The 15,306-nt window shown below is 45.3% G+C and overlaps 1 protein-coding gene across 1 annotated transcript; it reads right to left on the bottom strand.

Annotated features, from left to right (window-relative positions):
- Positions 1 to 6,321: 6,321 nt before the first annotated feature.
- LOC130868089 (E3 ubiquitin-protein ligase RNF138-like) lies at positions 6,322 to 7,203 on the bottom strand. The gene has a single exon (XM_057760331.1). It carries the CDS (start codon positions 7,094 to 7,096, stop codon positions 6,362 to 6,364), a length of 735 nt encoding a protein of 244 aa, XP_057616314.1. The 5' UTR covers positions 7,097 to 7,203; the 3' UTR covers positions 6,322 to 6,361.
- Between the last annotated feature and the right edge of the window lie 8,103 nt (positions 7,204 to 15,306).

Raw genomic sequence — 15,306 nt, 5'->3', positions numbered from 1 at the left:
TGCCATCCCTAAAATCACTCTGAAATGGCATCTCTGGTGTTTTCTCTGCTCTTTTTTGTCTTAGCATTCTCTGACTTGCCCTAAAGGATAACTAATATGGTGGTGGTACTGTAGTGAGAAACCTCCTAATAACTAACCCCTCTCCCAAGAAAGCCCTCTACTTGGTGGTTACTTGGATCTGAGACAAAGTATCCTAAGATAGAAATTTGCTGCAGCTTGCCTATCCTGAGTAACCTACAAACTGTTTCAAGTCCTAACCAATCATGAGCCTCCTCCTGTGCCACCTCCTGGCACTCCCACCACGTTGCTGGTATTTCCTGCTTCTTGCTCCTGCTACAGCAGAAAGACAAGAGCAACTCTAACTCAAGGGCTTAAGTCAAAATGCAGTTCAGAATCCTTGACTCATAAATTTCAGGAAGTTTTCTAGACAGATTTGGAGTTTCTTGGGAGCTATATTCACCTTCTGGATGAATTTCTGCTCTGTGTCTTGAGGCCCAGTTTACTTAGCCTTCAAATAGATACAATTGCTATCTTCCCAATACCAAGACTTTAAGCTTTCCCAAGTGGCAAGAATATCAACATTACCACTGACATCCATAACTGAACTCTAGCCTCCTGCAATCACTATTCTTGCCTCCTCTAAAGTGCGTCTAGAACAGTGGTTTTCAACCTGTGAGTTGTGACCTCTTTGTGGTCAAACCACCCTTTTGAACTTCTGCCTGAATGACCACATATAACCTACACACATGCACAAAGGCCTCTCAGAAAGCTTCTGTACTTAGAATTTCTCTTTACTATCTTGTCCGATATACTGTGCTAATGTCTACTTCTCTGCCTTTTAACTCATGGGTACCTGACCTGTCAATATTATCTCCCCACAGAAGAAAAAGAGAAGAGGAGGGAAGAGAAGAGAAGGAAGGAAGGAAGGAAGGAAGGAAGGAAGGAAGGAAGGAAGGAAGGAAGGAAGGAAGGAAGGAAGGAAGGGGAGATGGAAAAGAGGGAGGGGAAAAAGAAGAAAGAAAAGAAAGGGGAAGAGACAGGAAGAGAAAGAGAAGAGGGAGAAGAGATGAAGAGAGAATAGGAAAGGAAAGAAAATCTGGGACCCAGTAAAGCTAAAGAGGTTTTGGCCATGGAATCCGGTTTAGGAATAGTAGATGGCTGGTGGTGCTCACAGTTGCTGGGAATCTTGGTGCTATGGCATGCACTCATCACAAACTGTCATTGTGTTATCCAGACAGTCTTAAGAGGATTGTTCAGGCTTCACTGTACCAGTGTGTATGTCTGCGCTGGGCTGGCAAAAGAAATGCCTTTTCTAGTCTTGTCTCCTACTCACTTTAAGTAGACATGAAGGCTCAGAGTGTCCTTATATTAGGGCCCAAGAAATTAACCCAAGTCAGAAAGGAGATACAGGAACACCTCCAACGAGAAGACACGAAACCAGACTCTGGTCTATTCATACTCTCCTTCAGGGTAAGGTGTTGACAAGAGCTCACTGACATGGGCTAGAAGCCTTGTAGAAACAAAGTCCTCTAGCAATGAAGACCGTAGGCTAGACTATCCTAGGTTTAAGGACAGGGTGGAAAATCAAAGGTAAATGAGGAGAGCCTGTATGAAGCACAAGTAGGTGGGGCTTCGGGAGCTTGATCTAAAAGGGAACCAGGATCATACACACATACACACACACACACACACACACACACACACACACCTGTTATTTTGTGGTGCCTGAGATTGAAACCAGGGCCTCATGCTAGCACATTGCCACTGAGCCACTGAATTCTATCCCCAGATGAACAAATTTTGATGTCCACGGGCACTTTCTGGATCTTTAAATAAGGGCAACTCCATTAAAAATGGCTTGGCGCTGAGGAGCCAATAGCGACTTCCTAGTGGGATGGACACCACCTGGCAAGGAGTACACCTGATTATTCCATGTCAAAGCTCATTCTCAGGACAAAAAGTATAAGATGGGAACAAGTTATCCAGGCAGAACTGGGTAGACAGTAGCTGAGACAGACGGAGGAGAAAGTAACTCATGTGGATGAGCTTGAGTAAATGCAGATGAGAGTCTGAAGAGATGAGGCCAGAGCCAGAGTGTGAGGAGAGTTGATGTTGAAGCTAAGGGCTTTAAGAGCTATGAGAAAATACTGCATGGGGGTAATCAAGAAAAAATGTCCTAGCTTTGTCTATTCATTCACTCATTCATTCATTATTGCCACAGACATTTATTTTGCAAAAAGTTGAAAGGAAAATGTCCCTGACGTGATTTTATTTTTATGCTATGGCAAGATAGGCCTTCCGCGGTGGGAACAAGAATTGCTATTTTCTCACATGGCCACTATTTCAATACTGCTCTGATGTGCACTAATTGTCATCTCCACGCATTTCATCCCACGGTGCAGAAAAAGAGACTCGTCCCATTATATCCCTTGGATGTTCATCTCAACCTCACATCATGGATCCCCAGTCTCTCCTGTGTGCACACATTGGCAGCTTCAACTCTATAATCACCACCAAATTGATGCCTGACATCAACCAAAGTGATTTTGGTTACACACACACACACAAACACACACACACACACAAAGATGTTAAAGTAGGCTTTTTCCACTGGGTGCTCTTAATGGTGTAGGATCAGCTGGTTCTTTGCTGGGGGTTGTCTGTGCACACTAGGCTATTTAGCAGCATTCCTATCCCCTAGAGATGCCAGATGCCAATGATAGGTCCCTCCCCAGTTGTAACCAACTGTCCAACTGTCCTTTGGGAATTCCTTAGCACCTCTCTTAAAAACTTCCTGTGCTTTGTTGAAGATGCTGTACCCGCTAAAGACAAAAGTACATATTAGCCAACTACTTGCCCTAGAGAGGGGGAGTCTTTTGTACATGTAAAATAAACAAGTCAATAAACTTCCATTGGGTTTTTCTTTTTTTTATGTCAACATCAATTTTGTTCAAAGAAACCTTTCCAATTTAGAACCTATGGAGATGATTCTTCTAAAGTTACATTTGAGGTGCCCGTAAGACTGTGAAACTGAGTGGAGAGATCAAACAAGCACTTAGAGAGGTTCAAGATAATTATTCTGGATAAAAGTGTTCTGGAGTTACCAGTCAGTATTCTAGCAGGTATTACTAACTGGACTCAATGGAAGAAAGAAAGGAAAAAAGGAAGAAAGGAAGGAAGAAAAGGGAGGGAGGGAGGGAGGGAGGGAGGGAGGGAGGGAGGGAGGGAGGGAGGGAGGGAGAAAAACAGGCACAAAAGGCATGAAGGTGGGGGACAGATGTGTTAGGGGTGTCCAGAGGCAATGGGAGGAGGCAGTAGGTTGAAGAGACTCTAGATACATTGTATACATGTATAAAATTTCCAAAGAATAAATAAGTGTTTTTTAAAAATCAGGAGTTCAAAAAGTCTTCAGGGGTCTTGCCCTACACGGAACCCTTTATGACAGTTATGGGGCTAGCCAACTGCTTTCCGGTTGAATTTTAGGGAGAAATCCATGCCTGTTAATACAAACTTAACAAAAGCCCATATGATAGGCCTGGCGGCGGCGGGGAAAAAGGAGGGGGCTACTACTGCTGTTTTGCTGTATGTACATGATGTCAAACCTTCAGAATGTTTGTGGTTATACCCATAGATTGGTGCTGCTCTCAGCCTTCATCAGGGAAGCTTGGGTTTGGAACAGGAAGTGACTAATGCAGACTCCTAATGGGTGAAAGTGCTGAAAAACCTGACTACTGACTGCTGGTCCCTGAATGAGACATCTATATCCCCTCCCCCAAGGCTCAGAGAACATCTAGAAGAGAGAAAGGAAAGGCGGTCAAGAGTCAGAGGAGGAGTGGTGTCAATTGTCTTCTGGGAATAACGTGGCTGTTGTAACCCAGCCACTGTGGCTACCTTCATAAGACCTGCACAAGGCTGGTCCCATCGCCCGCTTCAGCTATCCACGGGGGAGGGGCTCATAAGCGCTCTCCCTCAGGAGTTTCAGGCAGTTAATGGTTACCATGGAAGAGGAGTCATAGCCCTCCGTGATAGCCACTGACTGATAAATTGCCACGGCTGAAGTAAAAATCCCCAACCCATTCGTTCTCAGGCAGGCGACCTTAATTAAATGTGCTGGACCAAACGAAAGGGATAGGAAAACAGTAAGAGGACTTGTAGGGAAGAAGATGTTGAGTGGGTCCTGGAAGAGGATGAGAGGATAATAGGGGAGGCTATTAAAATACATTGTATCTGTATAATGAACTTGTGAAAAAAATAATTCTTTAAACAAGGAAAACATTCTGGAGGTCAGGGCCAGAGTGTGGCTCAGTTGGTAGATGCTTGTCTAGCCTGCACAGAGCCCTAATCCTAATTCCACCCCAACAGTGGATAACCTGACTCTGGCAGTGCCTACCTGTAATCCCAGCGTTTGGGAAGTGGAGGCAGAAGGATGAATTCAAGACCAGCCTCAATAGAAAAAGCCCATGTAGTTTACCAAATGGCTCGTGTTGTCCCTGTGCCTCAGACAGTGGAGGGGAGAGAGGGTAAGGGTAAACTTTCTGAGTATCTAACAGGGCAATTCTGGGAGGATTTTTGTTTGTTTCACCAAAGGCCTTTCTTTTTAAAATCAGCCTTATTAGAAGGGGGACTGAAGAGGCGATCAGCTGGAGGGACGAAGTGTTTCAGGACTCCATCAACTATAGTTAGCCCTCAGACGTAGGTTTGGGAAGTTTACAGTTTGTTGCCGTTTTTCATGGTATTTTTTTAAGTTAAAATTTAAATTCACAGACAAAATAACGCTTCTCATCATAACATTCTCATGATCAGATGTCATTGTACTCCTCACCCCCCCACACACACTACCTTCCTCTGTCATTCCCCACTTCTTCCCAGATCTCCCCAATCCCTCCTCCCTCTCAAACCCCCTCATTCTTTCTCCCCATTCCTTCTCACTTCCACTCCTCTTCCCCTTTCTCACTCACCTCCCTCCTTCCCTCCTACCTGGCCCTCCCCCTCCTTTCATCCCTGTTCTTTCTCAACCCCTCCTCCTCTTTCCCACTCACCTTCCTCCTTCCCTCCTCCCTGCCCCTTCCCCTCTGTTCATCCCTGTTTTCTCATCCCCCTCCTCCCCTTTCCCACTCACCTTCCTCCTTCCCTCCTACCTGGCCCTCCCCCTCCTTTCATCCCTGTTCTTTCTCAACCCCTCCTCCTCTTTCCCACTCACCTTCCTCCCTCCTCCCTGCCCCTTCCCCTCTGTTCATCCCTGTTCTTTCTCATGCCCCTCCTCCCCTTTTCCACTCACCCCTCCCTCCCTCCTCCCTGCCCCTTCCCCTCTCTTCATCCCTGTTCTTTCTCATCCCCCTCCTCCCCTTTTCCACTCACCCTCCCTCCCTCCTCCCTGCCCCTTCCCCTCTGCTCATCCCTGATTTCTCATCCCCCTCCTCCCCTTTTCCACTCACCCCTCCCTCCCTCCTCCCTGCCCCTTCCCCTCTCTTCATCCCTGTTCTTTCTCATCCCTCTCCTCCCCTTTTCCACTCACCCTCCCTCCCTCCTCCCTGCCCCTTCCCCTCTGCTCATCCGATCTTTCTCATCCCCCTCCTCCCTTTTTCCACTCACCCCTCCCTCCCTCCTGCCCCTTCCCCTCTGCTCATCCCTGTTTTCTCATCCCCCCACCTCCCCTTTTCCACTCACCACTCCCTCCCTCCTCCCTGCCCCTTCCCCTCTGCTCATCCGTGATCTTTCTCATTCTCCTCTTCCCCTTTTCCACTCACCCCCTCCCTCCTCCCTGCCCCTTCCCCTATGCTCATCCCTGATTTCTCATCCCTCCTCCTCCCCTTTTCCACTCACCACCCTCCTTCCTCCCTGCCCCTCCTCCTCTCATCCCTATTCTTTCTCAGCCCTCCTCTTCCCCTTTCCCATTCATCTACCTCCCTTCTCCTTGGACCACCCCTACTCCCACCTCTATTCTCTCCCATCCCCCTGCTTTTCCATTCACCTCTTCCCTCCCCCTTCTCCCATCACTCTTCCCTAATCCCCCTCCCCTTTTCCATTCCTTTCCCTCTTCCCTTTCCCTCCCTCTCCCCCTCTGTTCCCCTTCTCTCCCACCATCCTCCTCTACCCCTCCCCCTCCCCCTTCCCATTCCCTCTTCTATTCCTCCCCCTTCCTGATCCCCACCCTCCTTTCTTCTCCCCCATCCCTCCACAGTCCTACTCCCTCTGCCCACTCCCTCTGGTCTTCTTGTCCAAGGTAGCGCGCCTTTGATTTTCAATAAAAGAAATACTAAAATAGGTCAGACTGATTACTTTTATTTAAATCACATCAAGTTATTGAAAGGATGACTTCATGTAAATTGTCCCTTAGGAGCAATTGTAGAGGAGAGTCTCTCTAGACGTTGAAAGACTCCTCAATAGCAATCTGGAACTGAGTTTCCTCATCCAGTTGAAGATTCACAAAATCTCCATAATCAAACTGATGCCTCTGGTTTAGATGACTAACGAAATTTCTGGTAAGTTGAGTAGGGTTGCCCCATGGAAGAGAGAGGCAAATTGGGCAAATGACCGGAACAATATGAGCTCTGTGGTGGCTGTTGCAGTGGTCCAGCAAACTCTGTCTGGTCATGTTTACTTCTTCACACAGAGGACAATCAAAGGTAGGCTGATCAGGTGGGCTCGCGTTTTCTTCTTCTTGATAAGCCTCGGCATTTTCTGAGGTGGACGCCTCGTTGTTGCTGTTGCCCACGGGCTCAGGAGACACTTGGAAGCTTGCAACAGTTGAAGAAGTCCCGAACTCATCTTGGTACTTTTCGCAAGTTTTGTAATGTTGTCTCATGCGATAGAGTTCAATGCGTTCAGAACAGCTCCGGCAATTACCAGGAAAACTTCTCATGATTGTCTCAAGGTCCAGTGCTCTCTCTGGGCACGCTCTTTCTCTTCTAGTCACACTTCCACGGCACAGGGGGCAATGGTGCCGGCTCTCCTTCATTGCAGTCAGGAAACATTTCCTGCAGAAGACGTGCTGACAAGCCGTGACCCGAACCGGCGTCTTGAAGACTTCTTGACAGATAGGACAGTAGAAATCATCTTCTGTGTAAGGCGTGGAGGCAGACTCGTTCTCAGCCATGGTAGTGACGGGTGGGGAGGCCCAAGGCGATGGCGGCTGTCGGCTCGTGGCTGCCGAGGTTGCGGTGGCGGTCCGGAGCTCGACTCACTCCGATCCTCCAAGCTGCGCGTCAGGTCAAGCTGCCTCTCTCAGCGGCCGATCGGTAGACAGGTGGCCCTGTGCAGCGGTCCGATTTCAGTCCGCTTCTGTCCTGCAGTTGACTGCGCTTTAGAGCAGTGAATCCCCAGCAAATGAAGGGTGGCGCTCTGTTCTCATGGGCCCCAGAGCCTACCAGACCCCAGGCTCACGGTAATGGGGAGACTTCCCACTCCGCGGGCAGCTTTTCTGTGGTTGAGAGCCCGCTGCTGCTGCTTGCCTAGCTGATGGTCACTGCGGAGTGGATAGCCACACAAGAGCCGGAGGCGGGGTCACTAGGACTGCCTCCATAGCAACCAGCGCGTCGCGCCTTCAGCTGGTTGTGACGTAAGCTGCCAGGTCCGTTTACTTTACCAAGATTTTTTTTTTTTTTTTTCAGAAAAAACCCTAACTGGGCCTGGTGGCGCAGGCATGTAATCCCAGCCAGAGAGGGAGGCTGAGGAAGCATGAACGCGAGTTCAAGGCCAGACTGGGCAACTTAGGGAGCAACTTAGAGGAGCCCTTATCTGAAAAAAGTAAAAAGAGGTCTGCGAATAGAGCTCAAAGATTCCGTTGCATGTGCAAAACGCTAGGTTTAATCCCTAGCACTGCATAAAGTCCCCTAAGGCCCTAAGTTTTTCTTCTGTGTGGCCAATTAAGGACCACTGTTATCAGGCTACTGTGACTAACAGCTTATTGGCTCTCCTACCTACACCAAGTTTCTTCATTCTTCTGGTACGCGGGCGCGCGGGCGCGGACGCGGGCACGAGCGCGGGCGCGCACACACAGGTACTCACATGCGACTTTTAAAAGGGCCAACAGAGAAAGAGCTAAGCGCATCATTTAAAATTCCTGTCGAAAAAAAATAAATAAATAAAATTCCTGTCGAGGCTATTATCTTCATTAATTCAGCTTTCGAGTCCTTTCCTTTCATTGATCGGAGCTGAAAAAACCTATCAACCCTTAAACTTGACAGGTGAGACCTATAAGTCCAAGGCAGGAATATACACCCTACATAGCTGACGTCTTACCAGACCCCGGCTTTAGGGTTTTCCCATCTGTACTGCAAACCCAAGCAAGGAATTGTGTGAGCTTTAGAAATTATCCACTCTCAGATCCAGGCAGGTGAAGTGCTTTCTTTCATGTCACCCAAAAAGTCAGTGATGTCCTAGCTGCTTTAACAACATTGGCAGCCTGACTCTTTGCCATCAACTTGCATTTCAGAATAGAATCAATGCCCTTAGTCACCTGGAGCCCCCTGGCAGTGACAGCAGATGTCTTGGGAAGATTTTAATTTTGTTCACTTAAGAAATTGCCCCCCAAAAAAATAAAATAAAAAGAAATAAAAATAAAAAAGAAATTCCCACCCAAGCATTAGGTAAAAATGTCCCTTTTACCTTCAGCATTGCTGCCTGTCTTTCTACATGGTGCCACCTATGCCCCCTGGCCACTCATGTGAGGGTGCTCAGGTACACTAAATCCAAAGAGGGAACCGTGGGGGGGAGGGGAGAGGAAGGGTTGGAGTACAAAAGACACTGAAAAGGACAGGTGCTTCCAGTCCAAATTTGCCTCTGATCGCTCATCTGTGCAGTGGCACCATGAGCGGTGATTGAAACAGTTCACGGACTTCTGGAAATAGCAAATGAGACCGTGCTTATGAAGCTACCCCAAACCTCTCCTCACATTCACGGCGCTTGTTGCCTATTTGGACCAGTTACTGGATGTGTCTGTGAAGTCAAGGGAAAAGAACAAAGCCAGAGACACACAATGGATGCTTTCTCTGTGGAACCATTTCCTAGACAACAACGTGTTAACCAGCTACCCAACATGCTGTAACATACATTCGACAATTTTTCCCACTTGCTGTGGGATGTCTGAAACAATTGGCCTGTCATAGTTCTAAAATGTCTTTCAGACATCTCTGGATGTATAACATGCATATGTATTTCTCCAATGGAGCCGAGTTCTCACAGCATCATGCAGCCTCCAAGACTTCAGATTTCCATGGCTCTTTCTTTCAGAATCACAAGCCTTGTTAGGAAATGCAAGTCTCTAAGCCTAAGTGATGGGAGTAATGCTCCACTGTTAACCTGGAGAGGACAGCATAATAACCATTGATAATACACTTGGGAGTTCTCTTCTCTGGCTCAGCGAGTAGAAATGGTTCCAGATTTGCTGTTCAACTTCAGGAAGGTGGCATTGCTGCCACCGCTATGTTAAGTGACAGTGCAAAAAGAACTTTTCTAGCCCAATGCAAAGGGAGCAGAAAGAAGGAGAGCTGGTCCTAGTAGACAGCAGAGGCAGGATCTGCAATTGTTCTAACCCTTTGCTGCTTGACATCACAGAGAATGCAAAGTGAACGCTTTTCTATGGTTCCTTGATATAAAGAGTTGTTAGATGACCCAGCTCTGGCCCACGAGACAGAGTTGAATTTTTTTTTTGGCTTCTTTTCCCTTCCATAGGGTAGATGGCAGTAAGAATATATACTCAGACTTCCCTGCTTTAAAGTTATTTGAATAATTTCTTCTGTCTGTGATCTTACCACTAACTTACTCTAACTGAATTTTATTTTATGTTTTGGGCTTTGCTGTCAGGAAACCAGTTTGTATATTTTTTTAGAGGTGTGAAAGTAATTGCAATACTCCAAAATTAGATCTACAAAACAGGGTATATGAGATAGGTCAGGTACGGGCTTTATCTTCCCGAATCAGTTTCCTCTGTCCTCCTGGGCTGTAGAAATGGCTCCGTGGTTGAGAGTATATACTGCTGTACCAGAAACCATATCAGGCAGCTCAGAACCAACTGGAACTCCAAGCCTATTCCTCCTCTGGCCTCCTCAAGCATCTGAACATACGTGGCATACATTCACACAAAAACATGTATAAACATAAAAATAAATCTAAAAACTTACAGAAAATGTTTCTGATATGGGTCTTCCAGTGTCGCTCTGGCTTGCCTAGTCCTCACTATCTAAAGAAAGCTGGCATCAAACTTGTGAAAATCCTTTAGTCGCTGCCACCCAAGTGCTTGGATTACAAGCATGCATTGCCATACCTCAGCCCCTTCTATATTTAATCAATGGAAATTTTATGAAAACGTTTCCTTTTTCCATTAATTATTTTAACAAATATTTATATCAGCATGGACTTGTGGAAAATTATTCTGTTCATTGTATTTTATTCTGTGATTGTTTGTTTAGCATATCATATACACATTAGTGTATTGAAAGATTCACCCAAAATTCAGGGACCTCAAGGCCGTAGGCATGGACATTTGTCCCAGTATCTCAAAGAGATGTGTGTTGGTGAGGAGCAGAGAAAGGAACATAAACATGGCTACATTGAGAAGACCAGATTAAAAGACTCAGTGGCTCCCAAGTCTGTCTTTAAAGGGCTGACAGGAAATGTAAGATTTTAAAGGTGAGAGAAATGAGAGATAGTTTTGGTCAGGCTGGTGGTCTTACTGGTCACTATTGCATTTTGCAAGGGGTTCAGGACAAGCTGTTATCCGTGTCATCATTTGAGGAGAGCTATCTGGCTCCCCTGTGATAGTTACTCTTGTTTGAGGGTACAGCTTCTCTTCCCATTATGAGTAATTGTGTGTGGGGGGGGGGTGTTTGAAAATTGTAAAGTAAGAAAACAAACAACTCAACAAAAATGGGCATAGACATAGCCCTATAGTTCTAGCACTTAGGAGACTAAGACAGGAAGCTCGTGAGGACAAGACCAACCTGGCTTATATGTAGCTAGACTCTGTCTGAAGAAAAAGAAACAAAAAAGACAAATAGACAAAATGCTTGAACAGATACTTCACCAAAGAAGATTGTGGTTTGTAAATAAGCAAATTAGGACATAGCCAACATTGTTAGTATTCAAACATGCAAATGCAGACCATAATGAGACACTACTAGGTAACTATTAGAGCAACCAAAATTGGAGCTAGAGAAATACCTTGACAGTTAAGAACACTTACTGCTCTAGCAGAAGACCCAGGTTTAGTCCCCAGCACCCACAAGGACACTCACAATCACAGTAACTCCAGTTCTAAGGGCTATGTCTTCTGACATCCATGGGCTCCTACGCACATGTGATGCACAGAGAGACAGTAGGGCACATACACATTCAACTCTACGAAACAAAATCTGATCCTATCAAGCACTCCAGACAATATAAGGATGAGCAAGAACTGTCATCCTTGGCTTTGAGCTCTGAAATGTCATGGGAAACACTCTGGTAGTTTCTTATAAAATCAAACATACATTTAACACACAGCTCAATAAATCTGAATTCCAGGGATTTGCCTAAGGTAATACAAACTTATATGCACACAAAAATCTGCCATGGATATTTTTATTGGCCTTACTCGTAACCGGCAAGAGCTAGTATCCTCCTTTACAGAATATATGAGCAAATGGTGGTCTAGTCATACAATAAATGGTGCTTGGCAATAGCATAAGACAAACAACTGAGAAATGTCACAGTGTCAATGAATCCTGAATGGTGGATGAAAGAGGCCAAGCCAAAAGGGCTCCATCCTGCCCAATGTTACCTACATGACATTCTGAACAGAAACCAGATCCCGTTGCCAAGAACTGGGGTTAAGGAAGAGGATAATTAGAACCAGGCAGCGGGGTCCAGCACAGGAACTCAGGGCTTAAGGCTTAATACCAACACTTTGGAGACTGAGAAAGGATCACCATGTTCAAGGCCACTCTTGGCAGCATAATGACTGCTAGACTGAGCTACAATATGAGACCCATCTCAATAATAATAATAATAATTTAGTAAATAAAAGACACAAAAGTGGAAAAGAGACTGTCCAGAGAGGAAAGAGAACAGAGGCAGAGGGAGGGAGCAGAAAAGCCAAAAGTACATGATACACTTGTATGCAAGTATCTTCATGAAACCTATTACCATATAAAGTTAGTATACATTAAAAAAAATCCTACTAAATCAAAACCAGGGTCCTGGGAATGCAGTTTAGTGATAAAGCACTTGTTTAGCTTGCCAGAAGCTCTGGGTTCCATCCCCAGTACTGAAAAAGCAAAACAAAACAAACAAAAAGCTGGGCGTGGTGGCACACTCCTATAATTTCAACAATTGAGGGGGGCTGAAACAAGAAGACAAAGAGGAGGAAGGGAGAGAGGGAAAAAGAAGGTAGAAAGGTAGGTGAAGAGAGAAAAAATAAAGGATCAAGAGACAGGTGAAGGGACGGGAGAGAAAGAAGCCTCCTGTGGCGCTAGAAATGTGTATGTTAAGAGTCACAGTAGTTATGGGACTGCCAGATGCACTATGTTAAGGTAGTTACTTGTGTTTGGCAAGTCTTATAGTCCAAGACTCCGAAAAGATTGAATTTTCCTACATATAATTTGTTGTTTGGGAGAGAAAAGAAAGACAAAGAAGAAGGCAGATAAGAAACACAATCAGTTTCTAAAACTGCAAACCAGATTCTGTCTTGTAAAATGCTGCCCACAACGCTGTAATTATCCAACTTGTTTATCTATAAGGACAAGTATGCCGTTTCCGGTACTGTGACTGTGGGCCCTGAAATAACCTGGAAATATCATGTGGACAAAATCCCTTGTGTGTTTGGGACAGGGTTTTACAAGAGAGGATGAGCAAAGAAGCTGCTGATGTACGCCTGTGAAAGGCGTAAGACGTCAACCCTGTTAGGGGACTTAAGGCCAGAGCTTTGGAAATCATCATTTAAGAGGCACAGGTGGGCTGACGATTTCTTCTGAATAGAAGGCAGGAAATCTTGCTCAGCTTTGTTCAAGCCGGTGAGTCACTCTGAGTGAATCTTTTCAGAACAACAATTCCTTAGGGCAACGGGCATCACTCATTACCAAGGCTGGGAAGAGATGGCAGCCCACTCAGAGGAAGAGCTTTCTCCTCTGACCCCTTCTAAACCTGAAAGCGGGCATGTTCTCATCCTTCTGTCTTTCTCCCTTCCTCCATGAGGCCTTCTGTCTTTCTCCCTTCCTGGATCAGGCCTCTCTATCAAGCACAGATCCCCCCAGCCCCTTTTGTACTGATCAAGCCAGAGACTGATCGACTACAGCCGGTAGAGACAAAAAGGCCAAAGTTAAAAGCAAAACCCCCCACTCTAGCAATGGAACCCTAACTGCTTGGAGCCTGACTCAGTGACCCGTGATGCCTTATACAAACAGTAAGAGCCTAACTCCTAGTGAACTCTGTTACCTAACCCCAAACGGCCAGTCTCAAGAAGGAGCCTGGGGGATTATGAAACCTGCTTCCTGATACCTGCAAGATGATTCAGCTGATAAAGGTGTTTGTAGGCAAACCTGCATTGTGGTGGGAGAAAGAGGTAGCAGATTTCGAAAGTTGTCCCCTGACCTCCACTTACAGAAGGCAACAAATAAACATAATTTTAAAAGCAAAGAAACTTACTTCCTAACAAGGTAGTGAGCTACCCTCACTTACCTCTTCCCTATCCAAATAAGACCCCACACAAATGATCCATGATGTAAGGCCAGGTACATTTATTATTATAAAAGGACCCCCATTACTCTACTGGGAAGAGACACTCACTCTCACTCTGTCTCTATGTCTCTGTCTGTCTCTGTCTCTCTATCCCTGTATCTGTCTGTCAGTCTCTAAATGTGTGTGTGTTTCTGTAGACAGTGTCCATTTATTAAACTTATTTCAGTTCTGGTCTAGTCATCCTGCTGGATATTAACCTTCATCAGGCGATGAAAGGAGACAGAGACAGACCCACATTGGAGCACCGGACTGAAATTTCAAGGTCCGAAGCAGAAGGAGAGAGAGCACGAACGAACAAGGAACTCAGGACCGCGAGGGGTGCACCCACACACTGAGACAATGGGGATGTTCTATCGGGAACTCACCAAGGCCAGCTGGACTGGGTCTGAAAAAGCATGGGATAAAACCAGACTCGCTGAACATAGCGGACAATGAGGACTACTGAGAACTCAAGAACAAGGGCACTGGGTTTTGATCCTATTGCATGTACTGGCTTTGTGGGAGCCTAGGCAGTTTGGATGCTCACCTTGCTAGACCTGGAAGGAGGTGGGAGGTTCTTGGACTTCCCAAAGGGCAGGGAACCCTGACTGCTCTTCGGACTGATGAGGGAGGGGGACTTGATTGGGGGAGGGGGAGGGAAATGGGAGGCGATGGTGGGGAAGAGGCAGAAATCTTTAATAAATTAAAAAAAAAAACCAAATAGGTCTCCATGCTTTAAAACCTTGCAAGTTTAGTCTAAATTCCTTTTAATTCATGACTTAAACAAATCTAACAAACTATTTCTTTTAAATGTGTAAAAATAAGATAACTCAACCTCATACAAATGACTGGACAAGTTAAGTCTTAAAGAGACATGACAACATAAGCTTTAATACCATTCTCTAGCCATATCTATTATATGAAAGACAAAAATGATCATTTGAGCCCTGTGTCCAAGCATTTGCTGGTTTGAAGGGTTTTTTGTTTTGTTTTGTTTTGTTTGTCTGCTTGTTTGAGACAAGGTCATATATATACCCCTGGTAGTCTGGATTTTGCTATACAGACCAGGCTGGCTTTGAACTCAGATCTTTCTACCCCTGCCTCCCCAGTGCTGGGATTAAAGGTATGTAACATCATGCCAGAAAAAGGTTTTGGTTTTTGTTAATGTTATTAAGTTTTGGATTATACAGTTATTTTTAAAAGAAAAGTAAGAGAAAGAAACTAACAAGTGTGAAAAAGAGATACAGAAATTTCAAGAGTAGAAATACAGTTCTGGTTTAAAAAAATGCTTTGAGATGAGAAAGGATTTTACACTTTATCAAGATTATTGCTTATAGTTTCTACTGAATTTGTCAGGCTCCATACTAGTTAAGAACATTGAGTCTTCACAAACTCAGGATTCATTTTAAAACCTCCTCGGGTTTGGTCAAGCTGTATCTGTTGTTCAACAGCTAAATTTTAAACCACAATCAAATTTTCAAGGCCTGTGTAACTTGCCCTGAGAGTGTTCAATGGCCATGTTTAGAGGCCAAAAGCAATTCAGATAAAAGGGCTAAAAGAACGTCAAGACTTTGGCCCTTGCCTCTCAAGGTCAGCTGGCTCCCAGGCAACCAG

The sequence above is a fragment of the Chionomys nivalis genome, chromosome X (assembly GCF_950005125.1).
Source record: "Chionomys nivalis chromosome X, mChiNiv1.1, whole genome shotgun sequence".
Taxonomy (NCBI): domain Eukaryota; kingdom Metazoa; phylum Chordata; class Mammalia; order Rodentia; family Cricetidae; genus Chionomys; species Chionomys nivalis.
The sequence above is the reverse complement of the archived record's forward strand: the minus strand, read 5'-3'. Positions and strand labels throughout refer to the sequence as shown.